Source organism: Salarias fasciatus, chromosome 16 (assembly GCF_902148845.1).
Source record: "Salarias fasciatus chromosome 16, fSalaFa1.1, whole genome shotgun sequence".
NCBI lineage: Eukaryota > Metazoa > Chordata > Actinopteri > Blenniiformes > Blenniidae > Salarias > Salarias fasciatus.
In genome coordinates, this window is record NC_043760.1 from 22344132 (window position 1) to 22366155 (window position 22024).

A 22024-nucleotide genomic window follows, 5' to 3' on the forward strand; every position below is an offset into this window, starting at 1 on the left:
CCTTGGATATACTTACAGCCGATCAGCATGACGCATATGGAGAAAATCTTCTCTGAGTTGGTGTTCGGAGACACGTTTCCGAAGCCCACGCTGGTCAGACTGCTGAAGGTGAAGTACAGCGCCGTCACGTACTTGTCCTTGATGGAGGGGCCGGAGCTGGGATCGCTGTAGTTGTATCTCTTCCCGATGGACACGCCCAGATTGTCCAGCCAGCCGATCTTGTGCTCCAAGTAGGGCTTCTCCACGTTTCCGATGGCGTACCATATGCAGGCCAGCCAGTGGGCGATCAGGGCAAAGATGCACATGAGCAGCATGAGGACGGCGGCGCCGTACTCCGAGTAGCGGTCCAGCTTCCTGGCCACGCGCACCAACCGCAGCAGCCGGGCCGTCTTCAGCAGGCCAATCAGAGTGGTGGTCTAAGCAGCGTGTGGAACGAGAAAGTCCATGAAAGAGGCTTAAGGAGGTAACATATAAAACAAAGGAAACATTACATCTTTTCTCTGAACAGTGAAAAGAGAAGCAACTCCCACTGTTGTTTAGGCAAAGTGAAAATTAGCAGAGAAGAGACTCCCAAGAAGCAGCACACAGATAAATCCTTATTAATTCAGCCTGCACTCGGAGTAACCGCTCCCTCGATTGGTCCCACGGAGTTTTGTTTGCGCCATCAAGAAATGGTTTTTAACAACACCGCCCGACTTGTTCCAGAACGCGCTCATTTATTTTCCTGACAATTACAGAATGCCCTTTGAGTAAAGTCTCTGTATGTCCACACATCCTCGCACGTCCTCGTTCATAAACTGTTTTTTTGTTTCTAATAGTGTTCAATCCAGTGAACTCATTTTGGAGAAATGAGAAACTACGAAACCGTTTCTAACGGGGTTCACGGATAAACTATCTGATGAACGCGAGTGTCTTGCAGCCGTACCAGTAAGTCTTTTACATATCTCACGCGTGAACAATCTACTCCCCTTTTGCACTTTCCTGGCTCCATGTTGCTCCGGCTCCAGCCGGGCCTGACGCTGGGATCTGTCAGCGCTGCCGTGTTCATTAGAACCTGGCTCACCGTCTAATGAAGCACATACTTTGTGTGTGTTTGATGTTCTAGCCCAACACAGACGTGATTCACTGCAATTTATGTTTATTTCAAAAGCGTAATGACATCTATACGTCAATTATAGAAGAGCTGAAAACTGCTTTGCATATACTTTGCGAAGCGTGAAAGGCTTAAGTCACAGGGTTATACGTCATATTTTGCTGGTATTTATAAATGTATGTTTATTTACAATACAACTGCACGGAATCTGTATCATTTAAGTGGTGTTTTTTCCACCTATTGCAATAAGAAAGACAGAAAACTGTTGATGATTTGGTTCAGGTAAAGCTACCGAGAGCCGGAGATGATCTCGGCTGACTGCGGGTCGAAGGGAAAACGGGCAAACTCAGAAAGACAGACAATCGCATTTACACATAGACATTTTAGAGCCACCTATTAGACTGAAATGCAATTATTTGGGAGCCAGAAAAGCTTCGCTCACTCAGGAAGAACAAACAAAGCACTGCCCTCGCTTTCAGGTGGGGATCAGTATGTCTGCCTGGGTTTGGAAATATATCTTAAATATTTATCACTTTAAACATTTCCATATTATTATATGACTTTTTGTATGTTGTTTTTATCGTTTTTTTTTTAATGGGGAGTCCAACCCAAATCTGTTTGTGCTCCTGTAGGATTGCAATATGAAGAAGTTCTCTTCTATTCTATCCTGCATGGAAAGAGCCTGAAGTCGAACACGACTCCAGTCAGGACTTCATCAGCATGAGGTCAGTCTGCTAACGACTACACACACTGTGCAGCCCCTGAAAAAAAAAGTAAAATGTGAGTAATCTGCAGTATTATTTATACCCTGTGGACCCGCTTCAGTTTGATGAAAACACAGTTGTTGAATATGCAATCTGAGCTCAGTGATATTTCAAACCATAATGTTACACGGCGATCAAATAAATCAGTTCCCTTTAAAAAATAGCCTAGCCTACACTTTTTATGAGTCATTTGTTTGCTGTGCATTTAACTTTAAAGGTCTCAGCCGACAACTTTTCGGGAGTCAGTGTGCACATTATTAAAACATTTGGTAATAAATCAGAATTTGTTTGCTCCTTCGTTGATACTACAACAGCCACGGCTCATTTTAATTGCAGATGCTGCTGACCACATTCCATTAGAAAGGAGAAACTATCTTAATTTGAATATCAGCAATAATTACATTTAAATTAAAGGAAACTAAAGGATCCACACAGGCAATATGGCTGTGCAGCACGACTCTCTATTCCCTCCGTCTCTGTTCATCTCTAATGGGAACACTGTTAAGAGGTTCAAGTTGGGACAAAGCACTCAGCTTCCCCCCTATTACATTCACAATGAAAAGAGCTGATTTAAAAACCAATACTTTTGTGATAATTACTATTTGCAAAACATCGCATGGTGCCGGGTTCCCATAATGCTTCTTTTCTTTTTTCTTTTTCGCAATATGTTCAATCTCTTGGCAAGACTAAGTTGTTTTGAAAGCAACAAAACACGAAAATCTATTACAGATATAGTCCCTACTCTAATCAGAAGGTTTACTTAAGCGCTTGTAGGTTAAAACCGTCTTATTAAGCTGCTAAATTAAATGAGCCTTGTGAAAACCATCTGTCACTGTCTCGGCCGCTTTTATTTTCTGAATGAGGGTGTAGCTGAGCGGAGCTCCACGCGCTCGGTCTGTAAATGATAAACACCAAGTTGGGGGAAAGCTATAAATAGAAGCCTTGTATTGACATGTCATCGCAGTACATGTCGGCCTATTTATAGCCCTGGAAAAGAAATGGCCAACTCTTTCCTCTTCACTGGCTTTTTTTCCAAGGGAAATCAGGTTAACTGTCGCAAGCCGCCGCGCGGATGAGGAGTTGCTCGCCGTGCAAAAATTTCCCACGACCATTTTGATTGCCGCTGTGCTGCGAGAGAAACAGATGTCCATTTTCTTTTCTGATTTGTTGTCATTTACTGAACTGACTCAGCAATAGAAGGCAAAGCAGCAGCAGCGGCGGCGGCGGCAGTGACAGCAGCAGTGATGGAAAAGATGATTATGGTTTATAATCAGGAGCTTTTCTGGTGTAATGGAGTGCCTACAAAGCACGATAAAGCCCTGAAGTGGATCCAGAGCCTTAGAGGACATATCCTACCAACAAACAAGCCAGCAGGCCTGGCAGCCAGCCTACCAATGGCCATCTCACATCTGCATGTAAGCTCTGCGCATAGCCCTGTTGGCCTGCCCTTCCCATAAATGCATCATTGATTGCCATTTGGTAAGCCATTAATCCGTGTAAATGGATTCTAGAATGAGAACCATTCAAAAAAAAAAAAAAAGAAGAGAGATAGAAAAAAATGGAAAAAAAAAATGAAAGAAAGAGAAAAAAAAGAAAAAAATAAACATGCAATTTAAAGTAATCCTTTCAGAGCCGAGACAGAAAGATTCAGGCTTTAAGTAGTGGCCCAGGGGCACAAGTCTGGATTTAGAAAAAGGATAACAGTGCAAGCCAGCCTGGTGTGATATGCTGTAAATCTCCCTGGGAGAAAAAAAAATAAATAAAAAATCAGGTAAAAATATATGCATCAAAGATTACGTACCTCGTCTGATCCTGAGCCGAAGATAAGAAGGTCAAAAGGGATTGCAGCAACCATGTCTATAAGGAACCAGCCTTTAAAGTAATGGATTGCTATCTTTGCTGGGTGGCTAACCACCTCCTCGTTCTGGTTAACGTAAGTGGTCCTGAAGTTTATGAGGATGTCGATGATGAACATGATGTCCACCATTAAATCCACCACGTTCAGGGGGCTGCAGGAGTATCCGCACTCGCGCCTCTTCTGCTCCTCTTGGTCGTTGAGAAGAAAGGCGGCGGAGTAGGGCGTGAGGATGGCGGTGTAGATGACCAGCAGCAGGATCAGCCAGTCCCACACGGCTTTGAACGGGCTGTAGTGGAGGATGGTGAACTTGTCGATGCGAGCCGTCTGGAGCTTGTACTCGGGCAGAACGTCGGCTCCGAGTGACAGGACCTGGAAATGCGGGAGGAAAAGTTCAAAATCTGTAGTTCACAAAGTGATCCTCTAACTTTTCGCCCTGAGTTCCTCCCAGAGCGGCTCAGAGAAAAGCTTTGATGTCCCTCACTGCTTATTTCCAGCCAACTTCTCAGACATTCCGGCTAACATTGAAGCTTGATTTGACCGTTTAATTGATACCGATGCCTTTAAATGATTACCACCTCACAGTTTGATTAGAAACAGTCTCGCATTTCTTGCAGCGACTCCATGAGGGAATACAAGCGGCTCATCCACCTCTAGGACTGAACTGCGAGGCCCCACGTGTCCTCTGCAGTCAAAGTGTGTTAGATAAATGCAGCCAGTCTAGTATGACAAGTGGACTGCGGATGTCCTAGCACCATGAATAATGTGACTGCCACTGCCTTTTACTCCATGTGCAAGGGGTACGATACATTGCTCTTAGAAAAAAGAAAAGAAAAAAAAAACACTTTGCTGTGAAGATTATAAGATGAATAAATACAATTTGTAAGAAAACGTAATATTCTCGAATGAATTTTGATGGAAAAGCATTTGTTTTATATTCCCCCCCCCATATTAAATGTACTGACAATGTACGGTAAATAATTTATCACACAGAGCAAGGTCAAGCTGTCCCCTTGATTTGGTTTAATAACGTGTGGCAGAGCAAGACACACGACTCTCTCATGGCAGAAAGGAGTGCAGCAGTGAGGGTGAGGCCAGAGCATCTTTCCATTCTTTTTGGCACATTCCCCCTATCTTCAACACATGAATTATAGATTTCCCCATGCTTAGCAGCCAGGAAGCAGATGCAGCGTTCACATCGAGTGTCTCCAACCTCCAAACCGAACGTCAGCGGGGGAGAAAGAGCATTTAATAACAGTGACGCTTTGTCTTCATTTATGAATGAGAAAGCTGTGCCGAAAGGAGCGTTTGGAAAAACAGCCAAGAACGGCATTTGTCTGAATGAATAGATTTAGCATAAAAAAGTATGAAGGCTCCTTTCTTCACTTGCTAAAATGTTATTTTTTTTTGGAATCGAGATGAAAACCATCAGACCTTGGGTCTGATTTACTGAGATCCTGTACACAACTTGATCAATTTCACTGTCACTCGAGAAGCGAACACAACAGGTCACGCCTCGGCTGACGTCACATGCAAACCTCAGTATTCAAATGAGAATTAATGGTATCATTTCTTGTTTCCAACAGTTTACACTTATTACAAACGCACAATAATCTGCAAGCACAAACGCCTCCCAGTGTTTTTTTTTTAACGATCTGGAACGCATGTTCAATATTCATGAAGGTATAATGTGCTAAACTGATAGTTTACCCTGCAAGGCTCAGTTCCCACTGCTCTCCCTCAGTAGATCGCCATGGGTGAGCGCAATATCAAGTTTGCACCCGTTTTCTGTATTCGCAAACCCTTCAGTAGATCAGGCCTCAGCTGTCTTTAGCTTGTTGACATTAGCCATGTCGCTAAGTCTGGCCCAGAGGGAATTTCACTGTATTGTTTACCTGATGGCATGCAGCGGAAGAAACTGAATCCCTCCTGTTTGTTCAAGCGCCGTGAACCAGAACCTCACACATTTAATAAATGAATATGGAGATTTTCCATCTCCCACTTCCTCAGTCAGACGTCTTCATATAAATGTAACCATTCTGCCTCTAAGCCGTCGTCGCTTTCTCTGCATAGCAAAAGTCCTGACGTCACGGCCACGCCGGGCGCGTTTCAGGCCTTGCGTTACCCCTGCAACACATGGGATCACCAGCTGCTCTTTTTCACCTGCCAGCAAAACATTTGTAACACATGCTGCGCATCAGTGTGTCACGCCATCCAACAAGCGTGGCACCCAAACCACCAAGTACATCCAGAATTATTCATACGGTGACAAGGGCATTATCTATTACACTATCCAAACCCAAAATAACAACAAAGCAAAAAAAAAAAACAAAAAGATTTTTAGGAATTGCGCCCCAGGTCTGATCATGATGCATGTGAGATGCGAGATCTGTGTGAGTTTCTGCCTTACCTGTGTGACTTTCTCTGTAACATTGTGGGTTCTCTCTTTGACCTTCGGCGCGATGATGGCTTTCTCGGACGTCGGCGGAGAGTGAGTCTTCTTATCAGCGCCCTCGGAGAAGTTGAGTGCAATCAGAGGGATCTTGTTAATGGTGCTGTACTTGTTGATGTTTGAATCAGAGGTAGAGCCGAGCAGGCTGGACTTCACATGGTTGAAAGGGCCTGGTGATTCAGAGCAGAGAGCGCATTAATACCCCCTATCGTGCGCTCGTTCTGCTTCACTTACTAATACAGAGCAGCTATTTTTGCAAAGCAACCACTTCAATGTATTTTTTATATATATATATAGAACCTATTTTGATGTATCAGTTTCTAGTTTTACATTGTTCACTCGACTGTTTAAAATGCATATTTATCAGCTCATATTTTCACATTTGAGTGAAGCTACAGATCTTTTTATAGCTGGCGTCCCTACCCGTACATACCGTAATTAATGTATGCTGGCATTAATGCAGAGGAACTACAGAAAATGTTCTGCTACTTTGTGCTGAAAAAATGCATTCGGCAGCTTGTGGAAACTTGCATTCATATTCATTTCACATCAACTGCAAGCTTCAGGAGGAAATGTTTCAAAGGCACAGTTTTCTAAGTTTTGGTTTCGAAATTAAGTTCTGCTTTAACTTCTTAATTGCAGTTACACATACTTCCTATTGACCAACACACAGCGTGTGCTATAACAGGACAATTATGTAGAAAAGTCGTGCAGGGAAACAGAAAGCTACAGAGTTTGGAAGAAGTATGGTTTCTTTCATATTCTCACACTCTATGACTAATGAGAAACAAAGCTTTGATAGATTATATCGATTAGGATGAAGTTCATGCAAGGTCATTTTAAAGGCCGCGTTCTGATCACCATGTGACGGCACTGAGTGGTTTTACAGACGCTCGATGTGTCAAGACGAGTATAAGCATACGAGCCTTTCATAATAATTAAGAGCGACGGGCCCACTCGACCTATCCGGAGTGGATCTCTGAGGAGCCGTAATGCTGATTGCTTTGCTCCAAAGTCACGCTCCAAAAACGGCAGCGGGAAAAACACGTTTACCTCAGAGATGATTACAAATGTCTAAAGGCAGCATTTAATAGACAGGCCGAAAATACGCAAAGAAACTATTTAGAAACATTTTTTTTAAGGAAATAAAATGAATCAATGTCTCTAAGTTTCAACATTAGTCCATCCTAGATGCTTGTTTCAATTACAATGAATGGACTCAACACACACTAATCACTCTATAAGCACCTCTTATAATACACACCTTCACTTGTCTGTCGATCCCTGAATACACCCTTAGAATTGGAGCTGTAACCCTCAATTTCATGGACGGATGACGCTCTCCTCATGCTGCTGATGCTGCCTCTGGGAAAGGTGTTCGACAGGGAGGTAGATGACTGGTGTGGCTCGGTCTGGTACAGCTTCTCCCAGGGGAGTTTAGGCGATGAATGGTCAAGCGGTTCAGGACCAATACTAGCCTGGGAAGAGTGGCGGCTCGAGCCAATGAGGGCGTGCGTGTCGTTGGCCTCAATGGGGCTGCAAATGCTCTTGGTAGGAGAGGGGAAGCTCTCCATGGCCACTGAGTTGGCGTCCTCTCTGGGGGAGTCCACCATCACAGCGTCCGGGTCCTCTTGTGGAAGAGACTGCTTGTTGGTGTTCATTAGGCTCAGGGCAGCCTGGCGGAAGCGGAAGAATCTACTCCTCCCTGAAAATTTGGGAAGACGGTAAAGAGAGATATCAGTGTGCAGCAGCAGTATTCTCCCAGGAGCTTCGCCTTGCTTTCTTACATAATGACCCTTTAATTTCGGGATAGCAGAACAGCAGACTTCAGCTTTAAAAATATTAGATGGTTTTCATTAACTGAAAAGCAGCACTCTTTTCCCTCAATATAGAATTTTGTTTATGTAAACTGGCTGCATAATTTGCACCACTTGCATTGTCTATGTTATTCTACAGTGCAGGTTTTTCCACTGACATCAGCAGTAATGGTAAAGTTGCAGTTCAGAAAACAAAAAGACAATATGAAGAAAGTCAACTTTTCTTGATGCTGATTCAACGTAAAGGTAATGAAATGAGGAGCTGATTTCTACATGATTGCTTTTCTTATTAATCTGTTAGTTTGATCATTTTTCATGAGCGAACGGGGCACACACCATCGCACACCAACACTGAACAGACAGAACTTTCATCCTTAAGTCGGCATAAAAAAATAAACTACACAAAAATTTGAAAAAAATTGAAAAAAAAAAAAAAAAAAAAAAACAGGAGGCAAACACACTTGTGAGAAGCAAACGTTAATGACCCTTCAGTACCGAGTGTGAGTTTTGTCTCATTAACAATGGAGAGACAGTGAAAGCGAACCCTGTCTCACTTGTGAGGCGCCCGTCCCTCAGCACCCTCCTTGCATAACATCAGCGCCATCTGTTTCCATTCCCCGGCCGAATGTGCTGATGTTACAACTACAGCCACTTACAATAGAGGTTTGACACTCAACAAGTTTCCTGCGGAGGAACCTCATGACATTACGAGCCAGGAGACATGAACAACCTCACTGTCTTCCTTCTGCATGGGGGCTGGCATCTGGACGGAAAAAATGCTTGTGACTATTATGTAATACATATAGGGCATACATCAGCAGTGAAAAAGCTAAATATATGTGAAAAGGAGTATTGTTTTTTTTTTAACACAATGGGCTGGATCTATGACAGCTGTACATGTATTAATATGGCTGGAAACTTGATATTGCACACACACACACACATACACACACACGTGGAAGCAGATTTATTAAAAGGGGCAGAAGTCTGACAGATGTGTGAAATAATAAATGCTATCCATTTAGTGCATTTGCCTTAATGAATATGGAATATAGGATATGAGAAGATGTTCTGTTAATAAATTTATGCATAATGTGGTAGTTTGGGATGATTATGCTGGTATCAGCACTATATGAATAAAAATGTATTGAATTGATTTATGAGGAGGTCTGTTTAAAGTGCTAATCGGCATTTCCTCAACTGGCTCGCAAAAGCTTTTGTTTACAGATTTTATTCTAAGATATTTTCTGTGATGTACCCTGTTGACTGACCGTATCCTATATTACACTTTGCTTTTCCCAAATACATAATCATTTGCTGCAATGATCCTTTATATTGGACGACTTCCCCCGCCTACACATCTACCTCCATGTCATTCGTGGTAAAACACCACATCACCTATGAAAAGTACAACCTTTAAAAACTGGAATAGGAAAGAATATAAGGTCAGAGAGTCAGCAATGCAAGTAAAGTAGCTCTGATGACCAAGCCACAACCTCCGCCTCCCTGGGGGATCCCGCAGTGTTCCCAGGCCAGAAAGCCAGCATAATCCTCCCGTGTAATCTGGCTCTGTCCAACAGTTTCCTCTCTTGGGAGCATTCAGAGCACATTCCCGTGCACCTTTATCCACGAAGAACATTATTCAAGATGGCGAGATACATTCAGTTCTACCTGACGAATCCAGATTATCTGTGTGCTCCTTTCACATTCTTTCTGGCAGAGCAACAAGGTTGGAGTGAAGCTTCACAAGAGAAATCTAGTGAGGATGTAAACAACATCGGGAGGTGGTGCAGTTCTCGGGCCAAGCTGTTGTCAAAAGCAGAGGAAAATTGATCATACTGCCCGTTTTATTGCCGCGGCTCATTCAGCTGGCTTCATCAGCTGTATTGACTTGTAGGTCGACTAAACCCTCAAACTGCGATTATGTTTGACAGCAATTGACACCGGCTACTCATCATTTCATCAAATGAGCCTAGAAGACAACGTAAAATTGTTTCCCATACCGGGCCATATTAACATTAATCACTGGTCTCGATGCTACTGCCAGAACCGGACCGGGCCTCAGCTCACACTGCTGTTCTCACATCTTTTCAGAGCTGCTCTCATTTCGGTTCACACCTCAAGTGGTGGCGATGCGACTCGCACGCCGCTCATGTGATCTTAACAAGTCATGTTTTTGGCCCTAATGATTCTCATGTGACACTAAAGTGTGAATCTTCCAAAGAGGCTCACCTTACAGTGACTCACCATTACTGAACGTGTTCAGAGACGCTATAATTCTCTATTTTGGGTACGATAAAGAACATTTCTGAACAGAAGTGTGATTTCATTAAAACGGTGATGTTAAAAACGTGCATGTTTCTTCGAGTCTCTAACAGCCTTGTTGGGGTTCTTCATTGAAATTATTGCTTTTGTTTGACAAAAATAACCTCTACTCATGAAGGGCTTCAACGACACTTCAAAAATAGTGTTCACACATCAGAAACCGCTTTTCCATTCCAGCTATATTTTGCCTTTCGAGTAACGTTAACTGTGGATCCAGCTTTGTTTTACCTCAGAGCGACTGCATGCAGCCAGTTCTACATACTGTAGGCTACTGTATTTTAGGCTGAAATACAATATTTATCTGTGTTTTGGTGGAGTCTTGAGGAACTACAGGCAAATGGTAGCTTTTTAGTGTGAAGATGGGTGAAAAAGCATTCAGCCTCTACATGTTTTCTTGAAATTTTAGCTTCACATCAAAATGTGTAATGATTGAAATTTCACATGGTGCTAAAAAAAAAAAAAAAAAAAGGTAAAAAAGGCAAAATATTGAGCAGGAAATTCCCAGGAGCTGTTGCTGGTGATACAGGCACTGCAGTGGATTCTTAGGAGTGGAAAGAATCCGTCTGTGCATGAATTTAAATGCAGCATCCTCATCACCGAACAGGTGTGGACTCAAATGCAGTGACAGGTCTAAAGCAGAAACTCCTATAACAGGAACGCAGGAGTCAGGAACACAGACAACAATGAACAGACAACACACACGAGCAACCAACAGCAGGGTTTAAGCAGGGGAAGGCACAGGTGCAGCACATGAGGTTAATCAACATGAGGAGAAAGACCATTGGACAATTGGAAACACTGGGTTATTAGAAACACTTAAGTTGTTAAAATGACAGATAAAAAACACAACTGGTGGACGTCACTCAATCACCACATTGTTAAAGTCTGCCACGTTCTTCGTGACACCCGAGTAAAACCTCTGGAGTCACTGAAGCAAAGCATTTAATACATCAGCACATGTCAAGTTGGAATAACTCGGGTTAAAAAAAGCATGAGAGGCAGAAATCACAGAGAAGAAAGTGATTTCTGGAGGTGAATTGTTATGAAATACACTGTATGATATGCATTTGGTTGGAGGATGAACTGTAAAAAGCCGGGCCGTGTATCCCTGCTGAGTAATTTGTAACTACTGTCTCTGCTTGTGTGCCTTGAAGGCATGCAGAATTTAGAGAAGAGTGTATTCTAAATGGCAGCCTGGGGAAAGAGGGATTACTTTCTGCAAGGCTGAGCATTGTGCGAGTTGACACCTGCCAGCTTATAACCTGCTGTCAGCAACGGATCATAATTAGCCCCCTCTATGTCCAAAAAAAAAAAAAAAAAAAAAAACACCTTTTCAAGGCTGCTACAGTGAAATAGTCGGTCTAGGCTACGAGGAAATGTTCTCCATGATCATTATAAAAGATAAAGTTCTTTTCTGAAAGCAGCAACCCTTTTTCCTCCGACCAAAAGACAGTTCTGTCACTCTTCTTCATTGGTTTAAAAGCCTGGAAGACATTTTTTTACACCACAGTTATGGTGTAAATCAGTGGTTTTCAAAGTGTGTGAGCTCACATCGAATTGTGTCTCCTAACCCACATTCTAAGATATTATTGTCAAAGACTGAACTGTCCTAATTAAATGCTTTAGATTTGAAATATCTATTATAATAAGTGATGGCCTCATGGAAGAAACTAATGACCTCAACCCTGGAATAGTTCCAATGTGATGCGCCATAAACCCCCTCAATGCTTTCTAAGAATGGCCTCCTGAAATAATTACTGGAAGGATCCTAATATTGAAGTCTGGCAAAGTTTTTTTTTTTATTATTCATGGAAGTTTGCCGCCATTTGCAGTAAAATCAGTTTGAAAAATGTGTGTTCCTTTCAAACATCCACACTCCTCATATCTCCATCTATCACCATCTATCATCTCCATCTGCACACATGGAGAAATAGCAATTTCAACGACGACATCTATGAATAATAAAATGCGACTGAAAGCGGCTTTGATACAAAAAAAAAAAGATTGACAAAAACACAGCGTGGAGATCGCACTTTACTGGAGTGCGGTGACTTCAGGGCTGCTCAAAGACAAAGACAATGCTCAGGTCATAGTTTAAGTGTGGTGTGTGCGTGCAGTCAAGACTCTTTGTCTTTTTGACTCATCTAATCTAAAGTCACATCTTGTGTTTATCTGTCTCATTTACCCACAGGTTCCCTCGCTGAAGCGCTGTCACAAGCAATCAACTCTGATTAGCAATGTTTGCAACACAGGGGCTCACGTGCACACAGCGTGCACGCACGCACACACGCACACACACTTACGAGCACACGCGGTACACCACAAGCCGAATGTCAGTGCCCTGGAGGAAATCATACTGAGTGAAGTGGATAGCTGAGCTCCGGTCAGAGAGGAGATGCAGAGCGCCTCCAATCACTGAGGAGCACGGATGTCTCATAGACATTTACACCTCCTGACACACATCCAAGTAAAAAAAAAAAAAAAAAAAAGGGAAATGGGGTATATACTGTTCTCCCGAAACACTTTCGACATACAGAAATAATTAAACATTTTAAAGAAGACAACGTTACATAACGCCATCGTGCATGCACACAGTGTACTTCAATGCTGTACATGTAAACTGTATTGTACCAGCATCATGAATAATGCATTTTCTTTTTTTTTTTTTTTTTTCCTATTTCTGAGAAATAGAAGCAAGCAACATGTTTGGAAGCTGCAGTGTTCATGACAGGAAGCAAAATCTCCAGTGCTTAATTAGTGTCTGCCTGATGTAGAAGGCCATTATCTCAATTCCAGCCATCTAATGCTGGCCGCTGTCAAAGAAGTGGTGGGGGGGTTGGGGGGGGAATCTTTGAATAGTGCGACTTGTGCGCCATGTGCATGTCCAATTACAAAAAAAACCTATGGTATACATGTCAGTGTTTTTTTTTTCAGCTAATGAAATTATTGCACGCAAGACATGCTGACATGACATTTGGTGGCCAACAAGGACAAGTGTAGCCCCCGCCGCACCGCCTCTTCTGCCCTCTCAAAATAAAAGACGTGTTTTGGCATCGACTTTGCGGCAGGAAGTCCAATACTCACTTTGATCCGACTTTGTCGGGGACGTCGGGCTTATCTTCTCGGCGGAGTTGTCGCTTCCGTCGTCCACAACGTAGTCGAAATTCAAGATAAACATCATCACCACGCCCTCTTCATTCTTCACCGGGATCACGTGGATGTTGCACTGAAAGTCGGACCCTGGAAAAGACGCAGAGTTGTGAGCGGCCAGAAAAAGCTGCACAACCGCGCAACGTCCTTCTGCTTATCATCTCTGAAAAGGTTAACAGTCTGTGTGACGGCGGTGTATCAGGGAGCACTATCAGCATCAGATAAGCCGGCACTGAGGCCGTTATTTGGGATGTTAATTAAAAAAAGGAAGAAGACTCAAACACTTTCCTCTGATTTCGCATGAATGCTGAAAAAACTGAGGCGAAGCTAAACGATTTAAAGGTCAGCGCTTGCATGTCAGAACAAATAAAACAGGCGAGATAAAATAAGTATGCCTGGAGGTTGAATAACTTTGTGCGCGTGTGTGTTCGTGTGTGTTGCGTGCCCGCTTGTGCCATATTCCATGTGTATTCTAATGAGCAGCATGTCGTATAAAAAATGACTAGGCCGGCCGGCCGACGCTGTTGAGCCACGGTCTGGTCTAGTGTGGACGGCGCGGTCAAATAGAGCGTGCAGCGCCGATCGGAGCCGGTTTGAGAGGCCGTGTCGGAAAAACCGCTAAAAATCAGCTCTGTGGAGACCGCTGGAGCAGAAACTCGGGAAAATAACAATTCCTCAACTGCACTGGTTTATAGCTGTGTTAGCAAAAGCTAGTGATGCCCACAGGCGCTCGCTGCCCGCCAATAAAAGTCTCCCCGCTGGACTCCAAACTACAGAGCCGCCACTGCGCAGCACAGGTGACAAACTGTATCAGTGACCATCTCCAGTAGGACAGCCGCGACAGCATTTTCTCAAACTTTTCTGACTTATAAACATTTTTTTTTTTTCACACCTACATTTCCTTAAATCTCATGAAAAAAAAAAAAAAAAAAAATCTTCATCTTTGTGTCTGTGTGCAGGTCTGTGGTTCCGTCTGGCTCGCCGCGCCGCTGCTACTCACAGAGGACACATATTACCAGTGTTCACTATAATCTCCTCAGGGCTCACAGACACCCTGCCAGCAGCATTCATTAGCAGGAGACTCGCTGTCTAACTAAATATAACAAGCTCGGTCTGCTTCGACATGCCAGAGTTCTGTTGGAAGGATTTCTGCATCAAAAACTCCCAGAAGTGATGTTGGACCATCGCCACTGATAATATAATCATGTGATTTCAATAGGGTGGAAAAACAAGCAAATGATCAGGATTTGAGAACAGGTAGGATTTGATTTGTCGAGGGAACTGACGAGATTTGAAAAAGAAAAAGAAAGATACTGTTACAGAGAGCTGCATGTGAAGGATGCAGATAATAAGACCAGCAGGTGCAGACTACATCCTCATCCTCCCCGGCGTCAAGCTGCCTGGTTATGTTTCACTGTAAAGTAGGAGAGAGGTGCTTAGAGAGCAGAGGGAATGTCAGTCCTTCACCACAAAATCCCCTTTTCATAAAAAGCACTTTCCTGCGTTTCCCAGAAATCCTTCACCTAATTTTACGCCGTCCCTTCGGTAAAAGGGAACGTTTTATGGCGCTGACTTTGATCTGACTGATTAAACGCCGCGCTTATCACAGGGAGGAAGCAAAGGAAGTGAATGACATGAGTTATTATGAATCAACCTCAATCTATTTAGGTTTTTTTCTTTGATAAATCCTGAATAAATGAGAATAGTTCTTTATGAAGCCTCACTTTGGTTCCTGGAAAAATAGTGATTCTGATATTTCTTTTTTTATGAATTACTCTAAAATACTCCAAAAGAATGAGATTATGTTCAAGCCAAATTATTTCCAAGTTCATATGGCCGGGTAAGTTTATCATACTGTGTTTATAGACTCACGCCACAGCACTTCACAGACATGCACAAAAGTACAAATAAAAGCTCCCTGACATGAAGGAAAGATCCGCATTGCTATAGTCTACTTAAAAGAACTTCAACAATAGCATAAAGTGATGCGCAAATGATTTTTTTTATGCCTGAAAATAAACAAGAGTATCCACACCAGGGATGCACACAACCAAATGAATGAACATCTTCCCCAATAAATGGTGGGAAAGAAAAATACAAGTTAGCTGTGTCAGAAAAAACAATCACAATCACTGAACAATCCACACTCAACTCAAGAAAACACATCCAAACCAGGTATTGCAGTATGTTCGATACTGAATACAAAATGCTAATTTCTTTTTTAAGGCTAATCTTGCGTCCTATTTATTTTTGCACACCAAGTCCAATTATATTTGCAGAACTTCACCCACACTATCGGCAGCGGTCTTCTGTTTCAGGTTTCTCACACGGATATGGAAAAGTAATATGGGGTAAGCGTTGGCACGTTTCTGGAAATGAAACGAGGAAGCTTCTGAGGCCAATTATGGGAAGAAAATGGAGGAAGTCTGCATACAAGCTTTAAGTTTCACAGTGCAAATATTTATGTAGGAGTAATTCATGCCACTGAGCCCTTCTGCATTGTTAAGAAAAAACTAAAATATGACTCAAATTCATAAAACGTTCAGATTTTAGAACATGAGACTGAAAAGAATGTCCAGGACTGCAACAATATGACCTCAAATTTTTAGGAATGAAAAAAACAAAAAAAAAGGTTTAAATTTACTTGACCTTTATTAGGCGGTTGTGCAAGCGCTCCAAAGGACAGTCACGGGAAGAGAGCAGGGTAATAACATGCGGCAAAGTTACGACTCGTCAGGAGGCAAACCAGCGACTCAGCAGCTGAGGGCATTACACCGGCGTGTGATGCACCCTAACCACTTAGCCATCAGTTCACCCGGTGATCTAAGCCCCTCTGAGTACAGCAATGAACTGTCCATTAAATATGAATCACTTAAGTTCGCTACAGCAGTGAGTATATAAATTAAAAATAGTTTTTCTTTTTCCTTTTTTTTTTTTTTGGTTTTAATCAGAGCATCTGGGTTTCCCTGCCACAAACCTGCATGATGTTTACATAGTAGTGTGCGGTTTTCACTTGGCTGATTAAACTTTTATGGAACTTTCATACATCAGTTAAAATCGAGGGCGTCAGTCTCTTTCCATTTCCACATGCGGCCGCACTGAACCTCAATTCCATAAAGAGCAAGCACAAAATGTGACGCGTCGTCTCAGTGTCAAGGAGTACATTTTTCTATACATACAGATGTTCTAAATATGCTTAATGCACTTTGCACAACACATATGGCAACTATCTTTTTTAAGTGTGCTTTGAAATCCTCTTTGCTGCAGTAATTCTCTTCAGACTTATGTTGGCAAAAGCTTGTCCGATGCAGATCTCTGCATCCTTCAGCGTGCATGTTTCACACAAACGCTCACATTTATATAATATTGTTAGTAATAAGGTTACCCGCGTTCATCTTGCTGTAATTACTTCAAGGTTTCAGTTTCGTGTTTATTGATCTGTTCGTTTGATTCAAATAAATTCCAGATCAACTAAACATCTATTCTACTGATGCCATGAAGCCACTTGTCTGGTTTTTCTTTGAATCAGTGTTGCTGTTTTGGTGAATGGAAGGTGCTGCGTTGCAATGTTGGTGCTCCAAGTTTGTTGCACTGAATATATATCTTTATGGGATTAAATGAAATTGTTCTGGAATGTTTCTGGAATGTTTGATTGTTTTTGTGGAGTTGGACAGCTGGGTGTTCCTCGGCTCCATTAGAGGAGAGATGTAGATCACCTGTAAGCCGATCGGAGCCTCGATTGATTTGCCAGCCAATCAGAGGCATTTGGGACAAAAGAATAATGAGAGACTGTTTGTGAGGGTTTTCCTTTTTGTCGTTGCGGCGGCTGTGAGAGGAGGGCAGCTGTTTATTTTTCACATTATCGCTGTTGTTAAGTGAATGAAAGAATTTATTCTTCACTTTTGTTTCTGAATAATCCAAAATTGGGCGATTTCCACTCACACGCCAGTGTAGCAATTGAAAAATAAACTCGATTTTTTTAACGCAATATAAAATCATCCCTTTGACCGGATCGGCCGCTCTCCAGTTCTGCACCACAGGCCACATGTTTGACACTTGTGGTCTGATCAGCTTCAACATCGCATACATCAGAGCTATGGAATGAAGAGCCATCAGCTGATGTTCGAGCAGTGATACTCAACCCTCTGACAAACATCCGGGTCTCAAAAGCGATTTTTACCAGCCTTTAAATCAACTCATTGATAGTTTTATGCTTGTTCGACCCAGCAGAACAACAACAGCTTGAAACCATTTGTGCTTTTATAATAACGGAGTCTCCTGACACTGAGTCAGAACGTCCAACAGACTGGCAGGTTCCAGCTCACTGGGACAGAACAGTTTGATTTAGACTCACCAATCAGGCCAGAATGCACTTTATTTGAAATGTTAAAGTGAACCGTTACCTCTCAAAAATGCACAAAACATGCAAACTCCACACTGACAGGCCTTCAAACCCAACCTGGACTTGAATCTGGGAGCTTCATGCTTTGAGAAAAGACTGTTAACCACGTTCATTGCACACAAAAGTGACATTGATGTTTGAGTTATGTAAAAACAAAGAAAGGAAAAGATAGAAATCAAAACAACTGTTATGAAACAAATGAGAGATATGATCTTTGCTTTCATGATGTCTTGGAAGACAGAACAAATTTCTGAGTAAATTGTGACCTGTATTTTTTTTTGTGTTGTTGCATGTGTGCATTGATTGAATTATACTCTTAAGGAGAAAAAAATGATTTATTCATGTAATGATCGTTAACATTTTCCAACTTTGTATACGGCCACACTTGTCTTTTCTTTTTGCAGGATGAAAAGCAGAAACAAAAAAAAAAAAAAAAATACACATGACGATCGGGCATATGAGATGGAAGACAATATTAATTATGAATAGCAGCGGCGATGTGATGTACATTCCACAGAAGACACGTGCGGAAACGAGACGGTTCATTCAGCAGAAATATTTCTGGGCAGCAGTTTACCTTAACAGATGGGGAAACAATGGTGATGCTGAAAGGCTAAGCTGTGGGGGTCCCTTCTCATCTGGCCTCCTGCTGAATGTCACCTCGACCAAAATGGATCAAAGGGAGGCTTCTTCTCAATCTCACACTGAGCCGAGGCAGAGCAGAGAGTCTGAAATATGATCTGATAATTCCTTCCTTAACAGCTTTGGCACTTCTACGTATATGCTCACAGCGCTCAAGGGCCGGCCGACAATAAGGTTTTGTTGGTAGAACAGGGAGGGCTTTTCACTTCTTTACCTAAAACGGTGGCAGCGAGCCATGTGATCAGCAGAGTCACTCATGACTTGAAGGATGGCGGCCGCAGCCATTGATTGAGAACAACTGCGTTATTCATCTTCGTTTCGGATTCCAGCAAAGGCCATGGAGTCCACTGAGAGTAAATTGGGGTTCTGACTGTTGGAAGTGCCCAGGGCTGATTTTCTTTCCTTTTTTTTTTTTTTGGCTTCCTCAAAATATCCTCAGGACAACAACTTTTACAGTTTATTCTCTAATTATTCATGCTGAGAGGAAAAACAGCAGTGTGATGCTTTTGCACCAACTGTTTATTATTAATGAAGATTTAGACTCAACTCTTAGAGTCATCAGTCTGCACCAAATGTACCAATCAAGTTTGCATTTAAACATGATCTCCAGTAATAATAATAATAATAATAATAAAGGATAAATGCAGAATTACTGTATTTTCTACAACTGAGACCCCTGGTGAGAAACAGATTGCCTTGGCAGACATGGCTTCTCAGCTGACGCGCCATCGATTAGAGGCTACGTAATTTCCTTTGAAGGATCTGTGAGGCATGCTTTCAGACTTCAAGTCTTCTACAGCAGGAATTACACAATGACAACAAACATATTTCTCCACAAATTATGATTCATACGGCCGTTTAAGTAGCTTTGAATAACATCCAGTAACCATCATATGATCAAAGATCGCATCTAATCCCAATTCCTGAAACATCTAGTTTCCCGGTTGCAGTAGATTTACTGGGGTCACGCAAACATCTTCCACTGCATCGTCTCACATCAACATCTGCACAGATGTGAGGAATTCAGTTATCTAACCTGAGAAGTGTTTGATGAGGCTATTTATCTGTCTCTGCTTGCATGACTGTATATATTCTTTCAGCAGGTATAAACTTTTATGTTTTAACCGTCTTCATGAGACAAACAGAGCGACATTAAGAATGTGAAAATGCATATTCTATTGCTTCCAAAAAGAGTTTGGACCGTGATGTTGCTTTGTCTTTGTTCAGCAACTCAGAGAGATTCATAATGAAACCATCAAGATCTGCTTGAAGTCGACACTTTTAACTTCAATTCAAGGGATTTAACAACAATAAAAAAAAAACCCTCACCACAATAATTGTTTGGGAATGCCAGCCTTTTTTCTCATTGTCCTAATTATTCCATTTTCACAGACTCAAAAAAATAATTTGCTTTCTACTGCCAGGTCCAGCGTGTTTTCTATCTCTCACTAGTTCTTAACTAATGAAAGAGATAAAACTGTCAAGTTTTCATTTGGTAGCTGTTAACTTTCAAAGTCCTTACAAAGCCAAATTAGATTTTTTTTCCTTAAAATTATATGTTCCACAATTATAATGTAATAAATTTACACAAAAAGACTATGGCATATGTACTGTAGGACTAAATTCTAATGTTTCTGGTTTGTTTTATGATTTCTGTGAGTGTGTGGGGGGAGGGTGTGTGTGTTTGGGTGGGTGGGGGGAATAGAAACATGCATTTGAGATGAACAGGTCAGCGTGAATTGTCTGAAAGTGTGTGTGTGTGTGTGTGTGTGTGTGTGTGTGTGTGTGTGATTGTCTGTCTGATCTGTGATGGGGATCTCTCCTCTCCAGTGCTACTCCAGCCGCTTGTCGGATGAAGCGATACAGAGACAAGAGATGGATGAAGAGATTTTTGGGGGCAAATCTAAAACAGCCGTGTGCTGTGGCCATGTTCTGAAAGAGAGTACCGAGGGCCTGATGTATCAGGCTCAAGAAACAGAAAAGATTCATACATTCAGAAAAGGTTAAGAGAACTAAGAAAGTCCTGAAATTAGTGTTGAACCAGCTGAGGAAATTCCTCTCAGACACAAAAACAGACATAATCTAAAACCACACAACCATATTCTGATGCTCTGAATTATGAATTACATTTTGCATCCTAAATGATTCCTTCATGTAAACATACATTTTATGAGAAAAGACAAATGCACTAAATCATCAGTATGTATTACTTTGATCCCCGGTGCAACACTTTAGTAGATCAGCCAACACGTCCGTGCACGCAACGCAAAGTGTGTCTGTTTTTACACACGAAAACTTCACCTTCAGCATTAATGATTCACAGAAAACATATGAAACAAGTTACATTGGCTACACCTATTATAACTTATTTAGATGCTTCTCCTCAGCAAGTAAATGTGTAAGATGCCTCTGCAGCGAAGACTTTACTCTGTTTAGCACAAGTAACTTTCATCAGAAAACAGGGATTCATGGATCATCTGTTTCTGCAGCTGAATGGGACAAGGATTTTAATTCCTGCTGATCTGATAACACCTGCTCTAAATCCTGTTACTTTAATTTACTGTTTGTAGACAATGTAAATATATACTGATGAATTTCTTCAATTCTTTTCTTTATCTAGTGGATATTGGCATTTGGGATGCTTCAACTTTAGCAACCACCACTGCGGGTAAGGAGCATTCGATGAATAAATGGGGAAGATTTTTTTAATCTCTCCACCTTTGATCAGTTGTCAGTCGTTGGACATATTTCGAAGTAGTGATGCAAATATTATTGACTAATATATATATAATATTGTATGTAATTTTGCCACTTCCACAAACGGGTAGTAATGCAAAAAGCAACGCAGGCTCACTGTAGAGCTGTGTTCAGATCTACAGGACCTTCATCCAAAGCTGGTGACCAAACAGCTCAATTTTCCTGCTGTATTTTAGTCAGCTCTAATGTATGTGTTACCACTGCAGGAGACATAATGGATGCTGCAAGTGGAAAGTAAAGGAAGGAGAAATCAGTGAAACTGTCCTATTAGTATTATCATCAGTATCCCTTATAGGTAAATACTACATTATAACACCAAGATGCAAACCACCATTCCACTCAGCAGAACAGAAATCCAGACCAAATTCTGCTCGTGGCCATATAAAAAGATCTGCTCAGTCAGGAACTTGGCATTTTGGACAGATGAAACCCAGATTAACTATCACCAGAGTGATGGGAACAGAAGCTGGTGGAGAATGAAGGGTTCAAAAAAAGCTCACTTCATCATTTGTCAGAGACGGAGAGAGGCAGAGTTATGGAATAGAATGTATGGCTGCCAATGGAAGTGGGTCACTGGTTGGTACTGATGAAGTGACTGCTGACAGAAGTAACAGGGAGAAAATGTGAAGTGTATGGAGCTACTCTTCCTCCTCCTCCTCCTCCTCAGCTCCGATCAAATGCAGAAGAACTGAAAGGACGGAGCTCCAGAATACAAACGAATGATGACCCCAAAAAAATAAGACAGTAGCCTGAGAACTTCTTAAGGA

At 41.9% G+C, this 22024-nt stretch overlaps 1 protein-coding gene across 1 annotated transcript in view; it reads right to left on the minus strand.

Annotated features, from left to right (window-relative positions):
* The window catches only part of LOC115403191 (potassium voltage-gated channel subfamily H member 7-like), a 39215-nt gene that overhangs the window by 11486 nt on the left and 5705 nt on the right, over positions 1–22024 (minus strand). The window contains exons 3-7 of the mRNA XM_030112023.1: positions 13391–13546; positions 7429–7869; positions 6123–6334; positions 3659–4084; positions 17–416 (exon numbers count right to left, since the gene is read on the minus strand). Coding sequence (XP_029967883.1) covers positions 17–416; positions 3659–4084; positions 6123–6334; positions 7429–7869; positions 13391–13546 — 1635 coding nt within the window. The remainder of the gene's footprint in view (positions 1–16; positions 417–3658; positions 4085–6122; positions 6335–7428; positions 7870–13390; positions 13547–22024) is intronic.